The following is a 15,225-nucleotide window of genomic DNA, read 5'->3' as shown; positions in this document are numbered from 1 at the left end:
AAAAAAAAGTTTCTTTCTCCTAAACCATGAAATAACATTTCCCCATTGTTGGACTAATTTCTAAACATGGGTTCTATGACCTATTGATGTAGACTGTGGAGTAATACATAGAGTACGAATTAACACTTGGTCCTACGACAACTGTTCAGTTTGCTCAAGCATCTCATGCCCAAGGAAGCTGAGGACAGAAGATCGCCACGGGCATTGCAATTCAAGGTAACAGAACTATCGTTTTTCTTTCTGAAGTCAATTCCACAACTAAGTTTGCATTTGCAACTCCATCTGTCTTCCAAATTGACCCCAAGTCTTACTTAACATCATTAAGCCTTCCTCAAACAAAACCCATTGTATCTCCCACTCATCCTAGTATTCTGCATACCCTTGGTACTTGGCATATACCATTTCATTTGAACATCACATGAGCACTAGGAAGCTGGAATTATTATGGCGTGCAGGTAAAGAAACCGAAATTCAGTAGCAGCTAAGGCAACATGGCTGATCAGGTAGAGAACTGGGAGGCAAAACTGTCTACCCCCAAAGCTGCCTCAGTACTGGGAGTGACACTGTCGTCACCCGTTATGGGGATTGTTGTTGAATGGGTCTTGTCTAACCAACCAACTTGCACACTCTACGGTGTTCTCCACAGAGTGCACAATGATTACGTCTACTGATATTTTTGATGATCTTTTGTCTTCCTAGATATTTCTCTTGGAATCCCTGAAAGCATTATTAGGTTGTACTGCTTCAAGGTTACTGCCTAACTCTCAGTAAGAAAATAACAAAGTAGCAGTAGTTCTGGTGGCAGGCAGAACAATAAGGTAGTGTAGGAAAACCAATTTTGCATGTTAAAAGGCTGAAATAAGAAGCGACACAAAGAATGCTGACAGCAGATTATTTAAATGGGGGACGAAGCCGGCAACAGAACTGCTTTAGAAAAGAGGCTGGAGTGGTTCACCTCAGATACAGTTCCGGCTTACTAACTGCTGGCAACAGGTAATTCCCTCATACGCTCCATGTATTTAAGCATGAACAAAAGTCCCTATTGGAAATTTTAAGTGATAAGGGAGAAAAACGATCGAGGACTTTTGTCTTCCACACAGGAGTGAGAGATTCTTTCTCAAATCCCACTCATTTCAGATATGAACGGGGCATCAGCAAATGACTTTTAACACAATAAGCTGCTCCCATTTCAACTCTAGGACAAAGACTGGGGGATGAAAGAACAGGCTGTGAGAAACAGAAGTGCAGTCGTGAGGGAAGAAGAAAATAAAAGGATGCTTTAGCTACCCGTGGCTTCTTATGGTCTTCTGCAAAAGAACCATGTCTTTAAAACATCCGTACAAATGATCACGTGCCGAGACTACGGACCTACCCTTCAACAAGGCAGCACAATCCACACGTGGCTGTCAAGCACCTGAAATGTGACTGTTCCAAATGGAGCTGTGCAGTTAGGTAGGAAATATAGAGCCGACTTTAAAGACAGTACAGAAGGAAGACTCAATACACATGGCTCAGTAACTTCATAGACTGATTACATATTGAAACGATATTATTTTAGATATATTGGGTCAAGTGAAATACGTCATTAAAATTAATTTCACCTGTTTCTTTTTATGTCTAAAGGCTACTGGAGAATTTTAAACAATGCGTGTGGCTTGCATGATTTTTCTATCGGACAGTACTAGTAAAGGAGGTGCTGTGGGAAAGAAAATCTCAATTGTGATTCAACAAACTTAAGATTCGTCAGTCCTTCATACCAGCCTACTCTGGAGAATTCCTTTTTCCAGAAGATGAGTATCTTTGGTGTCATATAAACATGGGACTTCAAATCAGAACAGCATGGGTTTGTATGATCTCATCACTGAACAGCTCTGAAGCCAATGACATAATCTAGGGTAAGTGACTTTACTCAGGGCCAACCTACCTCCTGATTCTATTATGAGGGTTGAACATAGTAATATCAAGAGCCTAGCATTTTGAGTGGTAAGTATGATCCTCCTAAGAAAATTTCTGTGATGTGCTTTTAACATACTTTTGGTGGCAGCTCATTAGAAAAGAAAGACTAATCAAATTAGTGGCCTTGCGCTTGTTGCTTTTAAAGACTTCGACGTCTGAATTTTTATTAAAAGACTGTACTAGCTGGGATCGGTGGCTAAGTCTGTAATCCCGCGCTTTGGGAGACTGAGGTGAGTGGATTGCCTGAGCCCGCGGGTTCGAGACCCGCCTGGGCAACTTGGCGAAACCTCATCTCTACAATAAATCAAAAAATCAGCCGGGCATGGTAGTACGTGCCTGTAATTCCGGCTACACGGAAGGCTGAGGTGGAAGGATCGCCAGAGCCCAGTAGGTTGAGGTTATGGTGGCTGGGAGCGGCCACTGCACTCCAGTCTGGGCGACAGAGTGAGACTCCAACTCAAAAAAAAAAAAAAAAAAAAAAAGACTGTACTGCTAGGGAAAATTATAAAATCTTCATCTCTGGCGATCTTTTGGAAGAAAAGAAGCATTGCTCCTGGAAAGTTTAAAACAGGAAGTTGAGCAGGAAGATCTGTGAGTTTATGCTATCTGTGAAAGAAAGGCAAATCTGGTGCTAAAACTCAACGGGGTAATGCTGGGGAATTCACTGAGCATTACTGAAATATAGATTTCCTCATGTTTCAAATGTGAATGGCTGACTCAATTATCTCTAAAATCCCCCTCAGCACACAGGCCCTTGTCAACGAGGCTAGAGGTCAAATATAAATGCCCAGCCACCACTCTCAAAGCTGTCAGCTACCAGTGCATCTCAGTCTCACTACCCCTTAGTCGGCAAATTTATTTTCAAGGAGTTTCTTGACAAGGCTTCCTTAACAACTCCTTGCCCAAGATGTTGTCCCACAAACTTCCACAAACCCATTCTCCCCCAGCAAACATTTCCTTTCAAAGTATCTATCTACATATCTCGCTTAATACTGTGTATGTTTGTTGTTGTTGTTGTTTTGAGTTGGAGTCTCACTTTGTCGTTCAGGCTGTCTTTCAGGCTCACTTTGTCGTTCAGCCATGTCATGCTCACTTGGTCAGTGGCATGACAAGGCTCACAGAAACCTCGAACTCCCGGTCTCAGGTGATCCTCCTGCTTCAGTCTCCTGAGTAGCTGAGACTAGGGGCACATGCCACCACGCCTGGTCAGTTTTTAAATTTTTTTGTAGAGATGAGATTTTGCTGTGTGGTCCAGGCTGACCTCGAACTCCTGGGCTCAAGCTATCCTCCTGCTTTGTCTTCCCAAAGTGCTGGGATTACAGGTGTGAGCCACCATGCCCAGCCTAGACTGTATATGTTTAAAAGCCAATTAAAACCAGAAAATTTCTTTTTCCTTATCCTTAACTCCAAACTCTGGTTTAACTGCTGTCACCTTGTAGTCTCTCACAAAGTTGTTAACTGACGTATTTGTTAAATCTGAAAAAGGTATATAGCAAAATTAAAGTGCCACCTAATTTAATGTTAAAAATAATAAAAATGATCTATAATACATTTATTTGTGGAATGACCTGCTGACTGACTGGTTAAGGTTTACCAGGATTAAACTAGGGATTTTATTTTATTTTCTGATCTGGGGATTAAATAAGCCATCTCCAGTTCTGTTCCAGGAATGCATGTGACTTTAGGAAATTAATTTTGCTTTCTGTAACATAGTTTGCTTATCTCTAAAGCGAATTAATAATAATCACATGCTCAAAGACACTGTGACCTCACTAGAAAGGCTCAGTACAAGCATAAGCTATTAAATCTCAAAGAGGCAGATTTCTCAGTAAGAGCAGACGTATCAACAACAGTGTTGAGGCCAGATTTTGAAGAGGCAAGAGTTTTGAGAACAAAAAAGAATGCCTCACAGCTGCCCAATGACAGGGTATTTTTCTTCGCTTTCCATATGCTAAAGAAAGCCAGCCTGGAAGCTTATTTTATAGTTAGCCCTATTCTTCCAGTCACTCTAGAAGAAAATGTTAGGGGGTACTTCCCTTTATGCAGGAGAGTAGCACTAATAAATCACCAATAGTTGGATTACGATCTCTGATTACTTTTCCAATTAGTGGCGATGCAAATTAAGAGGTTTTAGAAAAAAATCACTTTTCCAGGCAGTAAGAGCACTGTTTCATAGCACTACAAGTTAAAAGCACATAAACTGTGGAGTCAAATTATAGTTCTATCATTGGTATGCTTGTGCCATCATGCACAAAGGCCTCAGAGTCCAATGTGCTCCTCCACTGGGGCACGCCGTGCTCAGTACATCCGTGTCCTTTTCAGCAAGAATCCATACTCTCCCCTCTTCTTTCTCAGCCAAAACTGCTGAGAGCTTTGGCCAGGCGGGGCTGGGGGTTCTGTATTTGAGTCCTAGTCCTCACCATCTTCTGGCCACCTTTTCCCAGCCCTCTAGCCAGCGGATATCATGAGGACCAACCTCAGTCCAAGCCCAACTTGAATCCCTGTCCAGTATGCTGCAGTAACCAAACCCATTTCTTTCTTTCTTTCTTTCTTTTTTCCAAGTTATTTTATACTGAATTTTGTGCTTGTCTCCGAATCAATAACCACTATACAAAACAATGTAAAAATGGCTACCATTTTCTCTCCCCTGCTCTCCCCACCTGGGGACAATCCCCTGGGCAACTTGATTCGGGGGCTTCAGGGGGTCCTCCCTCCAGATTTGGTCCAGGAAATGAGGCTGTGTGATGTGTGACAGTCCCTTGAACCATCTTCAAAGGAACTTGGCTGGGGTGAGGTGAGCCTCTGGGATCTGGGCGTGACTAGGTTAAGGAAATGGATTCGTGTCTTTGTTTTTTTGAGAAGAAACACAAACCCATTTCTAAATGTGAGATAATTTAGGAAGCATTAGTCTTCCTAAGTGTTCCCAATTACTACAAAAGAACAATTCATATCCTAAGAAAATAAGGTCCTCAACTTGACTCTTGAGAAGCCTAAACAAATAAACCAACAAAAAAGAAAATAAGGCTAAACGTCTTAAAAAAAAAACCTGTCCTATTTCAGATCTCTTGAACCTGCTAGGGACAAGCAAACATGACAACAGTTTAGGTTTCCTGGGGCAATAAATAATATCCAACAGATGAACATTTAAAAAGGTGACACAACTATAACTGGGAGTTCTGCTGAGAATGGGACTTCCCTTCTGGGACTGTGGCTTGCTTCAAATGACGTATGGGTGGTTGCTCTTCTCAGCTAACAGTAACCCCAGCAACGAAGGATATTTTCAAAGTACCCACCTTGTTGAGGACATCTCGCTGGCAGCCAAGATACAGATTGGGAAGAATTCGGGTTGGCCCAATGTTGGCAACAGGTAAGCAAGGCTGAGAAATGCAGGTAGGGACTACAGTGGATTTTCCTTCACAGAGGCCAGGGAAACAACGAGAGAACTCAGCAAACCCACCTAAGAATAAACATTATAAAATTATGCCAGGTACAGAGTTAAAAACCAGCCTTCTGTGAACTACTCAGCTAACACCGTTTAAAACAGAAAAATCAAACCCCACAGATCCGAGTGGATGCCAGTACCCACATGTTCCTTTCACAGCTGCTGATGCAAAGTCTGAAGAACGACCCCGGAGCGAGTCTTGGCTTAGAACAGGGACGTGCAAGCCCCAAAGGCACTGAAAATGCCTCCTCTGTCTCTCACATCGTCTCTTCATCTTCACACAGCCTATGCTATTTGCTCCCACACCCCATTTCCCATGTTTTTTGTGGAGTATAAAGAGGAATTAAAGTCAGTAGCAAGTAACCGAGCTAAGCAGTCACAGAAACAAAATGGGTACATAAAAAATGTGAAGTGAGGCTGTTATTTCTTCAAAATAAAATTGATCGAGTTAGAAATTCTTCAAGTCTTCTTGCCATATGAATGCTCCATTTCAAAGGTATCACAAACATACTCATCCCTGCTCTTACTAGTATTCTCATCCTCTCTTTAACAAGATCTTGGGATACCCTGGGCAGTTGGTCACGGTTCCCATAATTACCACTGATTTCTAGAGATTCCTGCTTCTTTCACTAAGCACTACAAAGAAGTGCTGGCAGATGCCAACTACTTGGGGTACAGGAAGGCCTTGTGACAAGATTCCTAGATTCAAAATCAGAAGAATTCAGTTTTTTCCTAGTCCTGTCCTTACAATAACCTGCTCTATAACCTTAAGTCACACTATTTCCGCCACTCAGTGGAGAGAAATCCGGGTAGCCAAAGGAGGAACGCTCGTCTCCTTTGGGAATAGAAAAAATGAGTAAGTTCTTCAGGGTTTCAAATCTAAATAGTCTTTGCTATCCAAATCCAAACACAGAACCAAACCGATTCTGATAAGTGTTCAGACAAATTCCGTGTTATCCAAACCCTCAATATTCACTAAGTCTGAACTCAGGAGCCAATAAGACTAGGAAATACCTGCATATTTTTAATAATATTAAAAAACAATTCACATGTTGTCTTATTGGAAGACAGTACAACCCCAATTCTACCTCTTTAATTTAGCCTCAAAGAAAACCCTGAGAACTCATTGAAGTACTTAGCACCATACCCTTGAGTTACATTCTGCTAGACTTCTCCCACTTTAAGAAACATACAAAATATGCACGACATCCAAGGTGGGAGAGTAATCCTTATTATGCCCAGTATCATATTCAGCTCAAGCAGAAGGCGGCTGGATGCCCGTTGCCACTGTCGAGGTTCCAAGCAGGGTCCCGGCGCAGCAAGCTAGGATGGCAGGGAGCTGTTGACAACTACACCCCCTGCAGAATGCAAGAGGCCATTCCTGGCCTCCAACCTGACTACCTGTCTGCACTTTTTTTTTTTTTTTAAACTCAAAAGCAGTTAAGTTTTTCAGAAGCAATGACCTACCTCACAGAGGTGCTGAGAGGACTGGTTAACACATCTAAAGTATGTTGTGCCTGGCACACAGTAAACATTCAATAGGTCACAAGTGATGAACATTTCATTATAAATAGTGATCATACCCTCAGGACCCAGCATCATCTGTGAGGTCTTCTTCACCTTACAGCTAATCATTTAGCTACACTTCCTTAGGATTCATCCGAGACAGAGTGAGAAAAGCAATGTTTCTAAAGTTACATTGCTCCCCGTGTGCTCCAGAGCACTGGTGTCCTGCAAGGAGCTGGTAGACCAGATACTGGCCCCAAAAGTAAGAGAATACTACATATCCTGTCTCCCAGAGCATCACAGCACAGAGCAGCATATTAAAGGCTCCAAAAGATCTCTTCATAGAAGCTGGTTTGATTTATTTAAGTCAAATAAGTTTCCCCAGAGGTATTTTACCATGGAATTCCCCCTAAAACATACTAATTGCTAGTGGAATTCATGAAAATGTTACACTAGGGTCACTGCAACTACTGAAATAGAGTTGATTAGAATTCCTATACCAAGGATAACCTAAAGATAATCTCAAAACAAGGGTCAGTCAGTGTCCACTTTAGGATTTATCATTTTGTTTCTATTAATGTTTTTTTCTTTTTAGTCTCTCTAACTGAATAACAGTAATTTTTTAAGGTGAATTTTTTCCCCCAAGGTAGTTCATATGACATGAATGTTAAAGATTCTCATTACTCTTTTCTTATTTTATACCTGCCCAACATAAAAAATGGTGCTATTTTAATTGTAATTGTATGACTTTATATTTTAACTTCTATTAACTTATATAGCTCTGGTGTTTCTCTAAAAAACTGTTTTCATATATATTTTTTTCAATTCTGGTTCCAAAACAGTTCTTGGGACGGTCTGTCATTTAGATCCAACAAAACAATATTCCAGGAAATGTTCTCAGAGAAAGAGAAACCAGAGAATCCGAGGAAATGGTACTTAAATTCCATTTTAAATTTATAAGTAATCATTCTTATAAATGATATAAGTAATCATAGAATGTACTGAACATTTGCCATGTGGCAAGCATTACTCTAAGCACTTTACAAGTATATACTCAATCTTCATAACAACTGTGTGAGGCACGTTAGTACTGTTCTCATTTACAGATAAGAAAATAGAAGCTAGCTGGGCCTGGTGGCTCAGCCTGTAATCCTGCGCCTTTGGGAGGCTGAGGTGAGTGGATCGCCTGAGCCCGCGGGTTTGAGAACCGCCTGGGCAGCAAGACCGCATCTCTACAATAAATCAAAAAATCATCCAGGCGTGGTAGCGCGCGCCTGTAATTCCGGCTACTTGGAAGGCTGAGGCGGAAGGATCACCGGAGCCCAGCAGGTCGAGGCTGCAGTGGCCGGGAGCGGCCACTGCACTCCAGTCTGGGCGACAGAGTGAGACTCCAACTCAGAAAAAAAGAAAGAAAATAGAAGCTGAGAATCAGTATTCCAGTGTAATAACTGGAAGAGCTAGTTCCCCAAATCCTGTGGAGTTAGTTACCTTCAATCCTCCCTTGGAGGCAGGGTCAGCCTTGCTGATGTCAATGAGGTCCTGGCCTCGCCAGCTGTGCCCTGTCAGTTCTCAGTACGAGGCTAACAAGGCCATGGCCCTCTCCCAGACTGCTGGAAGAGCCTTACTTCTCCAAAGCTAGATAAGCTCAAAAGCTTCAGTGAGGGAGAAGACAGGAAAGGACATCTGACATGACCAGAAACATGAGTGTCTCTTTAAAGGTATTTCACATGAAACCGACAACCAAGTTTACAGAGGAACTCGTTGAAATGTAATGGGGTCACTGCTTTGCTCATGATCACCAGTTGCAAGCTGGAAGTGAAGCTTCTTGGCTCTCAGTCACACCCACCCCCCACCAACAGAACAACTTTCAGAGGGGACACAATTCTGCAGCAACCATAAACAGAGTCATCAGCCTGGTTGTGTAGATCCATCTCTACCATTAATGAGTGCAGTGACCCTGGATCACTTTAACTTCAGTGGACCTCCCAAGTGAGTGAGGCTCTAGAAAATTCTAAGACAGAACAGAAACAACTGAGAAAGAAACCATTGTGCAGCCTCAAATAAGACAGAAAAGTCCATTAAAACAACACATTGTACAACACATAAGAAGAAAAGAAACCTCTTTTGCACAAACTTTTTCAGCTAATGGCTAGCACAAGCCCACATAGATGAATATTTTTTAAATATTTAAGAGATTTCATTCAAATCAGAGCATTCAGTTCGTTCTCAGTTTGGCTTGAAATATCCCAAACTGTGGTTCCCAGTCACTTCCAGAAATCATGACCTCAGCCAAAGAGTGCATTCTCCCAGATCTTTATCTATGACAAGGTTCCCCTCTGCTGACACCCTCCTTCGCTGACAGTTCTTTCCATTCACTGACCTTTCATTCACTGTTGTACTCTAGTGACTACAGTTTCGTTTCATTAATCAACAGCAGATGAGACACTGCTTCATTTCCTCTGAATCCTTTAAAAACGAACTGTAGCCTCACCAGCAACTCACTTTTGAATTATGGCTAAAACGTCCCTCTTCCTTTCACAGGTTTTCTTACCAACGAGATCTACATCAGAAATAAAATACAATTCAGTTACGTAAACGTTCTGTGCCAAACGGCTGACAGAGACAGAACGAAGCGTCATCTGAACTGCCCTGGTCATAACTCCAAGTCAGAGTCCACGACAAGCCATAACATCTTTTCATTGTCTGCTGTTCTCTGTGAAAAGCAGCACTGGAAAAATGATAAGCTTCCTGATAAAGTTTTCAGATACCTTTTAAAGTTCTTCAAGGATTTGATTCACTGTCTAATCTTGCCAAGTTTCCCCATCCCTAAATGTTATGCCGTTTAGCAACCGGGAATGCAGAAAAGAGAAAGTCATAGTGACCTACATGTGCTTCCCTCACACAGGCCTGAGCCTAAGAATGGTTGGTGTCTGCTGCCCTCCATAGTACTCCGGAAGTACTTATGCTAAGAGGAAGACACAGAGACACCGCCAGTCTGCAGAGAAACAGAGACGGGCAGTCTCATAGGCAGAAACACGTCTTGGCCTCTAAGATGCGGACACACAGGCAGACAGACTGCAGTGCTGATATTTATGTTTCTGTTTGCTAGTCTTCCATGAATCTAACCAAAAGAATACATGTTTACAAACATAAACACACACATTACTTTGGACACAGACAACATTTGGTATGGCTTCCAAGGCATTCATAATTTAGATATCACTTTATTCTAATTCAGCCACAAAAAAACTTTTCCCTCGAGAGCACCCCCTACACAATTCCAATAATAAATACTATTTTCTGGGGAAAAAAATACTATTTTCTGTAAAAGCTGATGTAATCCACCATTCCATTTTGGGAGGAAAAAATATCTGCCAACTAAAATAAAACACATACAAGAGGGATCCAAAAAGCCCCAGAATTTATTTATAAAAAATTGTGTATTTATTCTTTTTTTTTTTTTTTGAGTTGGAGTCTCACTCCGTTGCCTAGGCTAGAGTGCAGCAGCATGCTCATGGCGACCCCAGCATCGACCTTCTGGGCTCTGGCGATCCTTCTGCCTCAGCCTTCCAAGTAGCCAGAACTACAGGTGTGTGCTACCACACCTGGCTAATTTTTTAAAAAATTTATTGTAGAGACGAGGTCTCGCCATGTTGCCCCAGCAAATCTCAAACCAGTGGGCTCAGGCAATCCACTCGCCTCGGCCTCCCAAAGTGCTGGGATTACAGGCTGAGCCACTGAGCCTGGCCTGTGTATTTATTCTTAATGTTTAAACTTCAGTCACCTTCAAAGTACTTTCTGTTTGAGGCAATGTACCTATCAAGAGGTTTTTTCCACTGCTCAAAACGGTTTTTGAACTCGTCAATTTTTGGGGTGTTTTTTTTTTAGTTGGCATCTCACGTCTCATTCTGTCACCCACACTGGAATGCAGTGGCATGCTCATGGCTACTGCAGCCTCCGCCTGCTGGGCTCAGGCGATTCTTCTGCCACAGCCTTTCAAGTAGCTGGAACTACAGACCACCAAATCCAGTCAATTTTTTTTTATTTACTGTAGAGATGAGGTCTGACCAAGTTGCCCAGGCTGGTCTCAAGCCCCTGGGCCCAGGCAATCCTTTCATCTCTACCTCCCAAAGTGCTGGGATTACAAGCGTCAGCCACCATGCCTGGCCTAAGTCTTCTGGGCAAACAAAAAAAGTCATTCAGGGAGCGATCGGGAGAACTAGAGAGGGTAGGGCACAGGGTAATTCCTTTTGTGATCACAAGGTGCTGAACACTCGGCATGCTGTGGGCAGGTGTGTTGCCATGGTGGAAGAACCAGTCACCTGTTTGCCACAACTCAGGATGTTTCTTCCACAAATCGTGATGCAACCCTCTCCAAAGTTCCAGATAAAAACTTCAGTTGCAGCCGGGCTTGGTGGCTCAGCCTGTAATCCTGTGCTTTGGGAGACTGAGGTGAGTGGATTGCCTGAGCCCGCGGGTTCGAGACCCGCCTGGGCAACTTGGCGAGACCTCATCTCTACAATAAATCAAAAATAGCCGGGCATGGTAGCGTGTGCCTGTAGTTCCAGCTACTTGAAGGCTGAGGCAGAAGGATCGCCGGAGCCCAGCAGGTAGAGCCTACGGTGGCCGGGGTGGCCACTGCACTCCAGTCTGGGCGACAAGAGTGAGACTCCAACTCAAAAAAATAAAAAAACTTCAGTTGCCCATTGGATCCAGAGGAACAACTTCCAAGTGTATTACAAAGGGCTCACCCTCCAAAAGATAATTCCGCTTTTTGGGGGGTTCCTCCCTCATTAACATCAACAACTCTTCTAAACAATTCCAATTAATCACTCTTTTCTTTTCCCTCTCACCCATACAGTCATAAATCACAGTGTATTTTCTTCAGATGAAAGAACATTTACATAATAAACAAAAGTAGTGCTTCACTATGACTTAAAATATTTTTCAGGCCCAAATTCTAAAAATGAATCCCTATCATTTTAGTTCAACTAGAGATCAATGGCAATTCCATTCTTTAAAGATGGTTCCCTGCAGGCAAAGACGGAGGCCTTTTTCACCCATGCTTTCATTCAAATAGGTAGAAGTCATTATTAGCGCTCTGTCAATTGACAGAGCTGCCCAAAGACAGAGAACTCCCCCTGCCCATATTGTGAATGGATTCCACGGTTATTCACAGCAACAGTATTGACACAAAGCTCTACTTCATGGAAGACATTTTTCTAAAAAGTCATATGCAAATTTAACTTTTGTATTTTAAATCATTTGCATATTGTTCATATGGTATCATGGTTTTTTTTTTAAACTATGCAGTTAAGTCCTTTTGTAGTTCCCATTTAGTTTAATTCTTCCGTAGAACAAAAACTCGCTCTTTGTGACATACACACATTGCTTTCACGTGCTTATTGAGAATGTCTGTGAAAGGCTGGAGCATACCAACCAGACCTGAAGGTGGCAATTCTTGCCACACTGAAAATGGCATCTGTTGCTTTACTACTGCACCAAGGAGACAACCCTAACATCAAAAACTGAAAAGACTGCAAATGGTTATTTCACAATAAAGTATTTTAATTGCTCTTCAGAGTAATTATTTTATGCCTTAGTCTGAAGTGCCTTCCTTAGGCCACTTTGTTCTCTAAGACACTCCAAAAACAGACTCAAGTATGGTTTCAACTTCCAGGGTCAGCAGACTGAATACATGGAGAGTTCAAACTAGCTGAACGAAAGAAAATGAGGCTGGCGTGGTGTGGTGGCTCACACCTGTAATCCCAATGCTTTGGGAGGTGGGAGGATTGCCTGAGCCCTGGAGTTCAAGACTGCAGCAATTTAATTTTTATTCCAAAGAAAGCAAACAAAAATATGTAACTGTGATTTTTCATGGAGATACTTTGGTCTGGGTAAGCCAAGCCACACAGGTTTGCTGAATCATTCCTGGGTGGGTAGAAAGCTAGCAGATTTTTCACGACCACACTAGTAGCATTCCATCTATTTCCTATACAGCCTATTCCCCACTGGGCTGCACTGAAGAAAATAACCCTACATGATCCAAAGCACTTGGGTTAAGCTCTTATCTCATGCAATCCCCATCTACTGCAGCACAGACCAAGAGGAAAGCAGACAGATACGCGTTTCTCTGGAGACCCTTTAGGAAGCCTGACAAGCAGCCTACATCTCACAAAACGTGTCCTATAAATGACAACTCCAAGAAAGCTCATCCTATATTACATAATCCTATCGCCCAATACAGTAAGGGGATGGTAAGTTCTAGCTAATGTAATTTTGGTATTAACAGTTATCACGCACACAATAAATGAATTTAAAACGTTCAAAGTACTACTAGCATATTTCGTGTGATTCAAAATGGTCCGGTTCTTATTATTGCTCAGGATAGTGTTGTCTACATGAACTCGAATGACAAAATCCAGAAGTGCTATCTGATAAAGAGTTCTTTGAAGATATAAAATGATAGCTATTTTACTGATCTTTCAAACTGGCAATGTATAATCATACCTAGAAACTCCTCCTCTTAAAACACACACACAGGACCCAATAAACATTCTAAATAAATAAAGGTTCTCAATAAACATACTAGGGGCAGCTAGAAGAACCAATCAGAGAAATACAGTTCCAGACTGGGCAACAGAGTGAGACTCCAACTCAAAAAAAGAAAAAGAAAAAAGAAAGAAAGAAATACAAACTGAGTGTGATAGTTCACACCTGTAATCCTAGCCTTTGGGAGGCCAAGGCAGGAGGATTAGTTGAGCCTAGGAGTTCAAGACTAGCCTGGGCAACATAGCGAGATCTTGTCTCTACCAAAATAATAATAATAAAAATAGCCAGGTGTGGTCATACACACCTGCAGTCCTGGCTACTCCGGACTCTAAGGCAGAAGGATTGCCTAAGCCCAGAAAGTTGAGGCTACAGTGAACCATGATCGTGCCCCTGCACTCCAGCCTGGGTGACAGAGAGGGACCCTGACTTGAAAAAATAAATACAAGCCGGGCTCAGTGGCTCAGCCTGTAATCCCGTGCCTTTGGGAGGCTAAGGTGAGTGGATTGCCTGAGCCCGCGGGTTCGAGACCCGCCTGGGCAACTTGGCGAGACCTCATCTCTACAATAAATCAAAAACTCAGTCGGATGTGGTAGCGCGCGCCTGTAATTCCAGCTGCTCAGAAGGCTGAGGCGGAAGGATCGCCGGAGCCCAGCAGGTCGAGGCTGCGGTGGCCGGGAGTGGCCACTGCCCTCCAGTCTGGGCGACAGAGTGAGACTCCAACTAAAAAAAAAAATAAATAAATACATACATACATACATAATAAAAAATAAATTGAAAAAAAGAAAGCCGGGTTCGGTGGCTCAGCCTGTAATCCCGTGCTTTTGGGAGGCTGAGGTGAATGAATTGCCTGAGCCCACGGGTTTGAGACCCGCCTGGGCAACTTGGTGAGACCTCATCTCTACAATAAATCAAAAGTTAGCCGGGCATGGTAGCATGCACCTGTAGTTCCAGCTATTTGGAAGGCTGAGGCGGAAGGACCACTGGGGTCCAGCAGGTCAAGGCTGCAGTGGCCGGGAGCGGCCACTGCACTCCAGTCTGGGCGACAGAGTGAGACTCCAACTCAAACAAAAAAAAGGAAATACAGCTAGAAGTCACCACTTGGCTGAATAAAATCAACGAGCTCTGTAAATAGGAGAGCCAGATTCAGAGGTAACCCTGCCTGGTCCCCATGACCTTAAGATAAGAAGACACAGCCCCATGAACAATATCCTGGGACTTCCTGAGAAGGAAGGACTGAGAAGGACTCCAGCGTAGAAGGCGGGGTTATTAAGGAGATCACATTTGCTCATTTTCACCTGAAAACCAAAGGCTCCCCAGTTGTCCCCAAGCTCTAACCTGACGTTTTCAACCCTCTGGTCCTTTCCACTTGAAAGACCTATTGACACTTTAAAAATAAACTCAAAGACAAACTTCCCTCGTTCTTTCACACCCCCCAGACCCACATGCTGACTCTCTGCCACAAAGTCTCCCCTGTCCCCACCTTCCAGTCTCCCTCCACCCCCTAGTCCCGGACCTGCACTCCTCAGGCTCAGACACAGTGGCAGCTCTCTCCAATCTACACAGCCTTCTTTCCAACTCGTTTCCATTCTGCTGCCAGATTAAGCATTCTAAAAGTTTTGAGTTTATCTTCTGCTTCCCAATATCCACAGGATAAAATCCAATATTCTTAGTCAGACATCCGAGACCCTTCATAATCCAATCCCAATCCAACGTCCAGCCTGATTTCCCCTACAACCATCCTACATGTCTCCTGTTTTCCTAACACATTT

At 42.9% G+C, this 15,225-nt stretch overlaps 1 protein-coding gene across 1 annotated transcript in view; it reads right to left on the bottom strand.

Annotated features, from left to right (window-relative positions):
• Positions 1–15,225, bottom strand: part of DUSP16 (dual specificity phosphatase 16) — a 97,871-nt gene that overhangs the window by 18,860 nt on the left and 63,786 nt on the right. Inside the window, exon 4 of the mRNA XM_008062518.2 lies at positions 5,250–5,413. Within this exon, the coding sequence (XP_008060709.1) occupies positions 5,250–5,413 (164 nt within the window). The remainder of the gene's footprint in view (positions 1–5,249; positions 5,414–15,225) is intronic.

This window comes from Carlito syrichta, unplaced genomic scaffold (genome assembly GCF_000164805.1).
Source record: "Carlito syrichta isolate Samal-C Ts95f unplaced genomic scaffold, Tarsius_syrichta-2.0.1 Scaffold305731, whole genome shotgun sequence".
Lineage (NCBI taxonomy): Eukaryota > Metazoa > Chordata > Mammalia > Primates > Tarsiidae > Carlito > Carlito syrichta.
This window is presented reverse-complemented; position numbering and strand designations above follow the sequence as displayed.